General features: G+C 34.6%; 1 protein-coding gene across 1 annotated transcript; it reads right to left on the reverse strand.

Moving 5' to 3' along the window:
- Positions 1–10551: 10551 nt before the first annotated feature.
- Positions 10552–12237, reverse strand: LOC108907740 (potassium/sodium hyperpolarization-activated cyclic nucleotide-gated channel 3-like). Its single transcript, XM_018711535.2, has one exon. It carries the CDS (start codon positions 12235–12237, stop codon positions 10552–10554), a length of 1686 nt encoding a protein of 561 aa, XP_018567051.2.
- Between the last annotated feature and the right edge of the window lie 410 nt (positions 12238–12647).

A 12647-nucleotide genomic window follows, 5' to 3' on the forward strand; every position in this document is an offset into this window, starting at 1 on the left:
ATATGTTAACTCTTATACGGACAGCCTTTTGATGTAAAAGTGATCTTTTAATTATAACCATAGGCGTCACATTTAAGAATGTCAACTGATATTTTTAATTATATTTTTTTATCTTCGAATTTTTGGTATTTTTTATCAAAATCGAAAACTTCGGAGTATTCTAGATTAAAGAGGTACTTTTGTCTGGTACTTGGTTAGGATGTACCGTATGCGAGCAAAATCTATTTGAAATGTTTGTGTTTTTTTCGTACCATAATTATAAAATTTAGAAATTCTTTGCTAATATTTAGTGGTTGGCTTTGGAAAACAGATAACATAGCAACCGGTAACTATACTGTGAATATCAGTTTTAGAAATTAGTTTTCAATCAAAGTCTTTTTCTCCAAGTTCTTAATTTAAATTGTCAGGTTTACGACAGGAGAATATGCCGATGCGCATTTAGTGTACGCTGAAATACAACGTAACTCGAACAGCGGCACGTCGAAAAATTTCCGAATAGAAGTCATCTTCTTCATAGCACCTTTACTGAACTGCACCAAAGATTAAGAGAAACTGGATCAATGATTCCTAAAAAACAAGACACATTACCGGAAGTTGAGGAAAACCCTGAAATTAGTGTAGAAGGCTGGCTGCAATGTATTCGAATATTTCAAGAACTACTATATGAGACATTTTGCACAAGGAAAACCTATATCCTTTTCATTTTAGAAAAGTTCGGGCATTGAAAGACACCGATTCTCCCGCTAGTGTTGAATTTTCTAACTGGTTACGACACTAAAAAATTCGAAACCCTAATTTTTTTCTGATATTTTATTCTGCGAAGGACGGAATTTTTAATATGCAGAATGCTCATCAGTATTCTTATGTTAGTGGCAAGTCCCATGCTAAAAAGAGACGAAACATCAGGATAGATTTAGCATAAATGTTTGGATAGAAGTTTTTGGAAATAATCTCCTAGAACCTGTGCAACTGCCTAATCGCCTAAATGGACAAGATTATATACATTATTTTGGAGTATATTTTACCAAATTTATTAGATGATATACGTTTGGATATTCGACAGAATTTGTGGTTTCACTTCGGGTAATTGTTCGCGAATTTTAGAATGCTATTTACGGACAGCAGTGGATCGAAAGAGGGCGTCCAGTTGCTTGACCAGTAAGGTCTCTGAATTTAAATCCTGGCGATTTCTGTGCTTGAGAATACCTAAAATCATTAGTCTATTTTCAACCATTACAAACACGTGATCAACTTTGGGCACGAATTCAACACGCATGTAAAAAGTTTAGAACTGTAGTTGAATCTTCACAAGGATACGTCAACCACACCCAAGAAAGCCACATATCATTTTCGAAGGAATTCGATGCGCTGACCACGATCCTGTAGTCAAAATTCATGACTTCGCAAGAAATTTCGGAGAACGGTGAAATCTTTGTGAGAAAATTGATCCAAATATGGGTCAAAACAGATTTTTTCCTAATATATAATTTTCCCAGTATTTTGAGGTGCTCAACACGATGTCATTAGTAAAATTTACCCATGACCTCGATATTTCTCAGAAAATCCACTATTGGGTTAAAGCATACAAAATACTTTGTTGATAACTAAATTATCATTAAAAATTCGTATGTGTATAAAACAACAACACAACACATTGAAAGATTCTTATATACCTAAAATAAAATTAAAAAAATTAAAATTGTGCATCAGTGTAAAAAATCGACAAGATAAATTGACTTAATTTCTGTAAGTGTACAATAAAATGCTTCTAATTTAAGTAAATTAAAACTGGAACTCATTCCACATAAAAAGAAATATTCAGTATTTTGTTAGTAAGGTGAAATAATAGCTTTGTAGAGTACCGTCAAACGGGGTGATACGGATCAGATGGGGTGAATGGGATCATGGGTATATTTTTTTAAATATTCCCGCGTATCGCCCATTTACCATGCTAGATCGAATACAAGTATTAGCAGTGGCGGCGCGTGAACATTGATTGAATGTGTTCTGCTTAGGGTTGTTACATTTGTTGAATTGAATTCCGAGATATTAAGTGCCCGGAGTCTCTAAATGGCGCCGCAGGCGAAAAATTTTAAAATTTTCAAGGTCACGCGTTTTCCTGGCACTTCTGAATTTCAAGGAACAATGAATTTATAAAAAAAATACAGATTTTCACAAGAATGATTTTTGAAATTGATACCTTTTTGAAATATCCATTTACGAATTACCTACTGATGGTATAATAAATTGGAATAAACTAAATATATTTTATTAAATTATTGAATATTGTTTATAAAAAAAAATCGTTTGTGAAATTTACCAACGATTCAACGAATTTTAATTTTCCTCGGCGTGTTATGATTTTTTCTTTATCTTTTTTTATATATATGTACATTATATTATATTCCGGGAGTTATACGTGCAAATCCGAAATCCGGGACCATACAGCTAATTCCCGGTACAATCACAGAAAATCCCGGTCATACCAATGTGGCTAGATGTTCTTTTAAAATGTCGTCAAGATCTACACTAAAATTTATGAGTCCACGAAACACATCAGGGTTGTCCGAATTTTCTGTCTCGTCGTGTCCGAGAAGTGCTAATTCGAAAGCTCCGCAAAATTTTATGCAATCTATGATTTTAAATAATACATGACGATTTTTCATTACCTGTTCATATGTTTCCGTATATTATCCCAATATGCAGAATCTAACTGACTTCTTATGTTTATTTTACCTAAAGACTTAATGACTTAAATCTTTCACACTGTATATTGTCCATGCTTTATCCCCACCGAAAAGTAAGCACGGAAAACAAAACAGTGAATATTTTAAATCACACCCGCACACCCACTCTGCTTTTGTGTATACATTATTGTTTTTTTATAACTTTTACTTCTTTTATTTTTAGTTTATCCTCATAAGGCAGAGAACCAAATAAAGTTTTTTTTTAAACGAAACGCTATTCATTTTAATAACTATAATATCCGTAGACGCCTAAACGAAAATATTCACACGTGCCGCTCGCAGAAATAAACCACCACATACCACGTACGAAATATTACTGCATTTACTGCAGCGCAGTGGCTGTTGCTATTGCAGCCGCAAAAGCCCCTATCTTCGTGTACTGGGTCACGTGCCTGATTAGCCAATAAAAACAAAGGACGCATGTAATTGTTCGCTGTCCACACATTTTGTATATGAGATTGCATATATTAAGGAGCGTAGCTCGCGTCGCAATAAATAACAATATAAGCTCCTAGATTTATTTTAGCGAGAGTATATTTGGATTCTTTAAATATTTAGTTGATATTTAATATGATTAAATACATAAAAGTTTATGTGTTCTGCAGCTCCGCAGCTCTTATGGTAAAACCGCCACTGAGTATTAGTCATCGATAAGTGAGACGGCTAGCGCGTCGTGTGAGGTGTTTACTGCTATTAAGGATAAGTAAGGGTGATGTAAAAAATTATCGAATGTTATGTGTAAAATATCAATATTTTACAAAGTCTGTAAACAAACTATGTGAAAAATTTGAATACAATTACGTTAATGTAATGATCGCAAATTTGCAAAGTGGTATTTCAACAACAAACTGGCACTTGTCTCATTTTAATAGGAAACTTAATTGTTTTTAAAATAATTATTTTATGAAATAACTACATTCTGAGGGGCGGAGGGGATCAAAGTTATTTTTATCCATTACTGACAAATACATAGCCGTGCTGTGAAATAAACGTAAAATAAAGAATAATAATAATATAAATGTATACAATATTTTAATAGTGACACTAATAACAAAAAGTTTTTAATTATTTCAGATACAATGCCGCGGAAATATAAAAAAATTAGGCTTTAGTGCTAATAGAACGTATAATCCTCGAAAGAGCATTGGCGGCTGTTCGTAGTAGGCTATTGACAATGGGACAAGCATCCGAAGAGTTTGCAGTTCCGTACGCTACGTTAAATAGAAAATTTTATGGGCCACAAACTCTCAGATATGTGGGACAATCAGCTTTGACTAATGAAAAGAAGTTAGTTGATGTGCTTGTGCTACTCTTATGTGCTGAATGGGGATTTCCCCAGTCAACTGAGAAGAGGCAGACCTTTGACCATTGAAGCTTGTTGTTATCGTTGTTCGCGGTGTTGTAATTAATTTAGATTAATTCGATGTTGAATTTATTGAAGTTCTATGTGTTTAATTTAATTTTATGAATAAATAGCTTGACGCTGCACTTTTTTTTTGTTTATGTGAAATATGATCGTTTTAAAGTTTAAGCATATTGTAAAACTGATCAATTTTTAAAATAAAATACCGTGAGAGTTTTATTTCATAAACATTTCAATACAGTAGAACCTTTTAATACCGACCATCCAAGGAAAGTCAAAAAATGGTCACTAAAGAGAGGTGATAGTTTAAAAGAGAATACATCAAAATTATAACTATTCATGTACATTGTAGTTTAAATTTATAAAGAACCAAATTACTCATACTCTAAATTTAACTAAATAGGTATACCTACATTATAGAAGTAGGTATGTATAAATAAACAATACATACGAGTACATATATACATACACATGAATATGTACGATTAAGATTATTATTTTTTTAAATAATCGTTTATCGAAGATTGTTTCATATTTTTAAATTTACTCTGATACAATTCAGATTAATATTTCAGTAATAACCTGGAAATATCAGTAGCCTTGTCAAAACTGTTTGCGCTAACAAAAAAATTGCAGGCTTCTAATAGGTTTGAAATATTTGACAATGAAATACTTTCAGCTTCCCCATTTTCAGTTTTAGAATCGGAGTTACTTGTTTCTCTGATCTCTCTTCAATACAGTCGCTGATGGTCAATTTTATANGGCCTACACGAGATGAGGCAGGATAAAGAGGGATAATCCCCCTCGATCCCAAATCATTGAGGCCAATTTCTAGCCACAGAATAATGGCGCGGCGCGGCGAAACAATACATACGAGTACATCATGAATATGTACGATTAAGATTATTATTTTTTAAAATAATCGTTTATCGAAGATTGTTTCATATTTTTAAATTTACTCTGATACAATTCAGATTCATATTTCAGTAATAACCTGGAAATATCAGTAGCCATGTCAAAACTGTTTGCGCTAACAAAAAAATTGCAGGCTTCTAATAGGTTTGAAATATTTGACAATGAAATACTTTCAGCTTCCCCATTTTCAGTTTTAGAATCTAATCGGAGTTACTTGTTTCTCTGATCTCTCTTCAATACAGTCGCTGATGGTCAATTTTATAGTTTCTGTTACCACGTCACTATCATTGCAAATTGTTTCAAATTTATAAATGGATCTTTTATGCGGGTGGAATATCGTCTTCATCTTCAAAATCATCCATATCGATATCACATATACGGCTTTAGAAAAGTACTTTTTTATTGTTATTGGGGATAATAAGTTCAGATATACATATCAAAGCATTGGCTATGGTAATATTTTTTCTCTATTTTCTTGAAGAGGGCATCCACTATCCACATATGTTAAAAATCTCTTAATAAAGTAACTTCTGTAAAGCATTTTAAAATTTTGAATTATACCTTGTTAAAAGGGTTGGCAATGTGAGGTAACAGTCGGCGGAAGAAAAATAAGTTCCGTGAAATTTTCGAGTGAGATGTTGCATTATCCAAAAACAACACCACTTTTCTGTCTTGCTTCTTCATCTTGGCATCAAACTTGTGAAACCATGTCGTCGTTATGTTAGCTGTCATCCACTTATCGATGCTCGCCCCTTAAAAATATTGAGAGGATTTTTGCTTTTTCCCATAATTAGCGGCTCCTTCTCCCCTTTCATATTTGCGCAGAACAAAATTGCAATTCGTAGTTTTGCGGTTTTTCTTCCAAGACAGGGGTTTTAATTAACACAAAGATCTTTGTTGTACAGAAGTCACTGAGTCCTTTGGCATTGAACATCTTCAAAGGCTTTTGCTTGAATTATTGGCTTCGATGTTGGTAAGGGTTTGTTTCGAGCCTTACAAAACCAACTGAAGATGACTTGGGACACGCCATGCTCATCGGTTTTAAGAAATTGTCTATTTTGCTAAGCGTTGCCTTCTTTATTTTGTAGCATATTGTCCCTTGAGTCTTGCCTACTTGAAAATTTTCAGCTAATTTCCTGGCACTCACTCATTCACTTTCGTTGATAATGTCAATTATTTCTTTAATGGAAAAATGCTTCCATTTTCTGCCATGATCAAAATGTGTTTGATTATATTTACGTTAACACCGAAGAAATCAAAAGAAAACTAAAATTAAAACCACGTTTAAAAAATAAATNTATGCTTTTTGCGCCACAAGTTGTCCCCCTCAGAAGCAAACTTTACCTGTTTTTGGATTTTGCCTAAAAGTTCATTACTACCCTGTAATGCCTTGCGGTACGTTTTCGATGGGCTACCCTGTATATACGTTAACACCTAAGAAATCAAAATAAAACTAAAATTAAAACCACGTTAAAAAAATAAATTATGCGAACTACATTATCATTAAATAATATTTTACCTACTTTTATTATGGTACTTTATTGCCCTTTAACGGGAGCGGTTTTAGCATTGTTGTATGCTGGAAAATCCTACTGGATTTGGTGCTTTCAGTCGTTTAAGAGAAAGGTCTTTTAAAACACAAGAACACAAGAATTCAAAATCGGTCGTCATGTAGAAGTGGTCGCTTTTGACGCAGGTGGTCACTAACAGAGGTTTTACTGTATCATGAATCTTATGTATTTCATAAACATTAGTGAACATGATCTAACATTTCATCATTTGTCTCGAAAATAATGCATTCTAGTGTCAAGAATACATTTTTGTAGTCTATAGAACTCCGTCACAATTTGAAATAGCTAGAAAGAGATAAAAATGAAAATGAAAATTATTGCGTCCAGCATGATTATTCAGTATTTAATAATTATGTAAACCCGTACCAGGCAATCAAAATCCGCTTTAGCTGTTTTTTTTTAGTATTTAGACGCGCTGAATCCGAATCCACTGTCAGAACTGCGCTAACACGTCACATTTTTTTAACCTCAAAAAATAGGTCAAAAATAGCAAAAATAGACTAAGTATGAGAAAAAAACAACAAAAAAATTACTTTTCACATTAGCATAGCTATATGTATTTGGGCTCGCTGAATTCAAATCCACCTTTAGAAATCATACAGCACCTAACCTCAAAAAAATCGAGCAGAAATCGAGGTTTGCAAAAAACGCATAGAATTACGAAAAATTTAGTATGTAAAGGTTTCAGATTAATGCTATATTCGAACTGTGGGGGTTTTTAGGTTCGCTAATCACGAATATAAATTCAGAATTGCAAAATACTATAAGATATAATAGTTCGGTCAAATCCATGTGTGGCTCTGTTATTTACCTCGACTAGAAAGTTTCTCAATCAGTTAAAGGCGCTATACATTACTTTATGGACGGTTTTGTTCATCAGATAAAACTGTTTCGGGCAAAATTGTTACAAAACTGAAGCGCATGTGCGAAAAGCGACATGCTTGCCTGTCGCTTTTCATTCATACAACCTCAGTTTTGAGGTACTTACAGACATACAAACGTCAAAACCTACTGCATGTGTTACCAAGAAACAAAATTTTTTAATACATATCATTCTAAAACTGTTTTAGCCTAGAGACATCATATTATATTTAATACATGTCTTTATTTATGCGAATGCCATATATTCTGTGTCGGTGAGATAATAATTATTATTACTCTAATGTGTAGTCACACAAGGTATCTCTTAAGTGCGTGTGCAACTGAAGGCCACAGATTCCTGGTCTTAAAATAGGCCAATTCATCTATATTCGAAATCACTTCGGTTCGCCGCTAGACGTCCTCAAAGTTCCTGAAAATACAGAGTGTTTCTGAAATAAGAGCGTTCCTTAAAAAGGGTGATAAAGGTTGCGATGAGCAACTTTTATTAAGTAACTGATGGTCTAAAACATTACGTTTTAAATTGAAAAAAAAAAATCACATGAAGGTTTAAACAAATTTAATGCCGTCCCTGGTGCGGCAGCCAGCTGTAACTTTAATATCGAAGTTGCCGTGCTAGAGCGCTGGTGGCGGTTTTGGCGGTTTAAATTTTGTGTTCGAATATGCTGAAATTTATTCAAATCTCGTTAAAAAGTTACAAAAATGAAACGAATAAACAAATTACTTACTACCAATAGACGATATGCTTTACAAAAATTGTCCAAAGTTGTTTCCATGTGCTAATAAACATGCTCCCAAATGACGGACATTTATCGAAATTCATTAGCTACAGAAAAAATACGCTGTTGAAGATCTGCTGCATCGACAATAGGCGTTCGGTACATATTTTGTTTCATACATACCCGAACAAAAAAGTTTAGAGGGTTCATATCTAGACTTCGTGCTGGTCCTTTCATCCTATCCACCTTTCCGGAAAGTTGACAAAAAATAATAAACAAACTGTACGAGAAACATGGGGAGGGGAAGAACAACTGGGCACGAATTTGTAAAGAGACTTCCAACAAAAACTTTAAATAAGCAATTAAATTCGAGACTAGATTTCAAGTTCTCATCCCAAAAAACTCCTTCATTCCAAGTTTTATGTATTTACTAAAGTTAATAAAGAAAGTATTGAAGAAAAACTAAAATAAAATTGTAATTTCAACATCCTGTATCTAAAAAATCATTAAGTTTTGAACTAAGGTAACTTGGTTTAGATCCAGACTTTTTGGAGACACCCTCTATTTAAAACTGTCCAGTTATAAACATCATATTTTTTAACATTTTAAATATGAAGATATACACATGTATTAACGACAAAATGTGTCTAAGTGCGCGTAATTATGCCAAAAAAAATCATTTATTAGTGTCAAAAATTAACTTATTTGAAACAGCGAAACTTATTAGCAGCAAACAAATAAATGTTTAAGTGAAAGTGTATTTTTTTTTTTTTGTAAAACGACAATGTGACGGGCGGGATACCGAGCTAGTACAACAGTTTGTTTGATATACGTGTTTTGTTGCAGCTACGAAACCAACCCCGTCCCCCGTTTTCGAGAGCGCTTAATCCGAATTCGAGATCCGTTGAATTTCTAATCCTACGCATCCCTCCCTTGGCGAAAAACCACCCCTTTTTTTATTTCGGGCCCCAGCGATAACTTTATATCCCTTTCCGACCACAAACCTCCCCAATCCTCACAACCCACTAGAATGGATCAAAATTACCCCTTATCTGATTTTATGCAATTTTTTTATTCCTTTCTTAGCATCTACACAATTTTTCAAGGATTGTATGATATTGTCAGTCCGATGTGCACCCTCGAAAATGGGAAGTTACCTTGTTAGATTCTGTAAAATCAGATTGGGGGTAGTTTTGACCCGTTTGATAGGGTGAAGAGGGTTCAGGAGGGTAGTGATCATCATATTCGTGATTAGCACCCTTGAAAAGGCAGGGGGGCATGGAGCTTGTTTTTAGGGTGAGAACGAAAATTAAGGGTGGTTTCGGTCTGTTCGAGGGAGTTGCGAGGGTTGGAGGAGTCGCGAGCATCTTATTCGTAATCAGCATCGTCAAAACCTGGTGGTGGTGGGGGGAGGAATATAGTGTTCATCGCTGACCGAAATAAAAAAGGGTTGGTTTTTGGCCAACTGCGGGGGATGTGCAGGGTTAGAAAGGGGATCTCGGATTTAGCACCCTCGAAAACGGGAGAGGGGGTTGGTTTCGTAGCTGCAACAAATAATTCTTTCCCTACACTAAAACAGTCGGTCGAGCTATCGATGGAGTCAGCGATTCCCAACATGTTTCTTCGAATTATTGTGGTAGTCAATAATATTATAAAACGTTTTATTTGCAAAAAACATTCCTGCCAAATTAGTTTTCGCACCTCGATTTATTTACTCTTCTTCCCCAATTTTTAAGCGCTCTGAACATTAATATCATTTACAGTTACTTTTCCCGAGCGTTTTGTTAACCCCTTCCTAGGCGAGACGTTGACCAACCTCCCAGCACTGCAAGCGAAGCTGGATATAACTGGCATCGTCACTCAACCCGATTTCAATATGTGACTGCACAATCAGATTTGCAATGCTAAGGGATAATGATGATAATCCAACAGCCAATCAAAATCCAAGTCAATATAAAGTGATTGTGATACTTTTCTACATTTTAGCAGTAATGATTACCTATATTTAAAACCCAGAAAGTTTACTCTTCGTCTGATCTTTGCTACGCAAATTTAAATAGCCTAATCATTTTTTACATATCCAAATAATAGTTAATATTAAACTGTTTTAAATTTAAAAATGGTGGTTGCTATTCTATAAAATTGAAAGCTGACATTTAGAAAGCGCCAGGAATGAAATAATTTTGTCTTAGAGGACTTTATTGTAAAACTTTGAACGGACTTACTTCCACGAAATAAAAGAGATAAAATGTAGCATTAATATCTTTATTTAGTAAGTAATTAAATTGAACACAAAGAATGACTGCGAAAACATAACATTAAACCAAATTAATTCTAATAAAGCAAAATAAAATCAATCATTCGTCAGCGGTCAGCCTTTTGTCACGCTTTTCTAAAATATTTCCCCTCTCAAGTTGAGAAAGTAGATTGATACTCCGTGCGGTAACAGTATCTTCCAACTTTTTTAATTTGGCAAGTTTTTCCTTGGCCGAACGATAAAATCCGTTCATTACCTCAGGATAAGGGTACAAAAATTCCATAAACTGGTTCCTGTTTATGACAAACACCACCGCCGTTTCTACTGCCACCACCGCGTAGATCTGCCGCTTGAAGAAGAGGCAACTAGTCCCGAACTCATCACCGTCCTCCAAGTGACACAGTTCGTAGCCAGCCGAGTTCGTGACAGCCACAGTGCCAGAGGATATGAAGTACACTTCACTTATTTCGGAACCTATGGTTATAATAATGTCGGTGGGAGAGAACGTTTCGCATTTCATGACCTCCATGATGCTGCCAATCGCAGGACCGGGTAAATTTTTGAAAACTTGCGTCTTCTGAATCATCTCCCTTGCAGTAAATAAGAATAATTCTGCCCGTAATTTATGGGAAAGAGTGTTCCTGATTTCGTTTTCTTCGAAATATTGTCCTTGAAATTTAAATTTGCAATACCCGAATATCCTGTTTTTTAAATTATCTGGCACACCTTGATTAGCCAAGTAGCTTTGCATTAAGGACATATTTCTTTGGTACATGCTCTCAGAGACACCAGCTATGCCGAGTAATCTCAATATATCAGCCAGAAGGTATAGAGTGTACAGCCTTCCAGTAAAGGATATAATCACTGCACATATCTGCTCGTTGAGAACCTCCATAACAGTATGAGGAATTCCGAAGAAGAGGCAGCATACCATACGGAAAGTCTCGAAATATCTCTGATACAGTTTTTGCTTGAAAAATATACCAGTCGTCATCAACCATGAACGTGGTGAATATTCGTTCGTGTACACGTACCATAAGTATGGTACGGCAACTATTACGTTAGTAAAGAGATGAAGAATAAGGTACGTTTTTATTGTATAACATGAGAGAGATCTTAACGTTTTATTTAATTTTATATTGCGAAGAGAATGATCCATGAATTCTATTAAAGTATGAATCCTTATACTGTATGCAAATATACGAAGACTATATGCCAACCTTTCTGCACCTTCCTTCTCTTTATCACTTTGTAGTATCCAACGTGCCGGTATATCAATGGCGAAATATGTACTCAGATAATCGAAAATGAAGTACGTAAATAAGTACCTGCGGATTATCTTTTTGAATTCTAATACAATCTGATTAGTTTTTTTATCGATGTACCCTCTGTTGAAAAATAATAAGATCAAAACCAGCTGCACCGGGGTTAGCACAATTCTATGCACATTTTCAATATATTTAGTCATTGCCATGAAAATCATTAGCGGTTCCATTACCATTAAATAAAGCCACAAGATGACAAACGTTGCATTCAGGATTGCATTGAGGGTGCTCAGAGGGTGAATCACAAAGAAATTTGGACCAGAGGTGTGAATTTTTCTTTCTCTCAAAATTACCGACTTGCTGCGGAACAGTGACTTGCATTTGGGGTGGTTGGGATTAATAAGAACTAATTTCCTTAGAACTCTGCCTAATTTTTTCGTCCAATGTGCGTTGGGTGCCAATTTGGGAAGGCCGTAGTCATCCTGGACGTGCAAATTGCACTTGTGTTGGTATTTAGACATAGTACGCGTTTGTTGGCTTCACAATTCCTTAGAGCTGGCCGCAAATTAATGGAAACTAGGTATTATTTCGTACGATCTGCACTTTGTAACAAATAAAACAACCACTTAGTCGAACGTTAAATTGACAATGCGTCAGATTAGCAATCGAATATTTTATAAAATGTCAAATTTTGTGGTACAAAATGGAAGGAAATAGAAGTGTCAACTGTCATACTCGTATTTTAATTAGCGTTTTCAAAAATTTGTATCTATTTTCTTTGACAATTTACACAAAGATAATGTCACTAAAAACAAATCCACGCTGATGCTTTGTATTCATTACACATTTATTATAATTTTTCCAATCAATACATAAATATACACGCTGATCCACAATTACAAAAAAAGGTACAAGGTTATTCACATATTTT

This window comes from Anoplophora glabripennis, unplaced genomic scaffold (assembly GCF_000390285.2).
Source record: "Anoplophora glabripennis isolate ALB-LARVAE unplaced genomic scaffold, Agla_2.0 scaffold393, whole genome shotgun sequence".
Classification (NCBI taxonomy): Eukaryota; Metazoa; Arthropoda; class Insecta; order Coleoptera; family Cerambycidae; genus Anoplophora; species Anoplophora glabripennis.

Bases quoted from the DNA above. Each gene is read 5' to 3' on its own strand.
- LOC108907740 (XM_018711535.2), bottom strand. From the start codon at position 12,237: ATGTCTAAATACCAACACAAGTGCAATTTGCACGTCCAGGATGACTAC.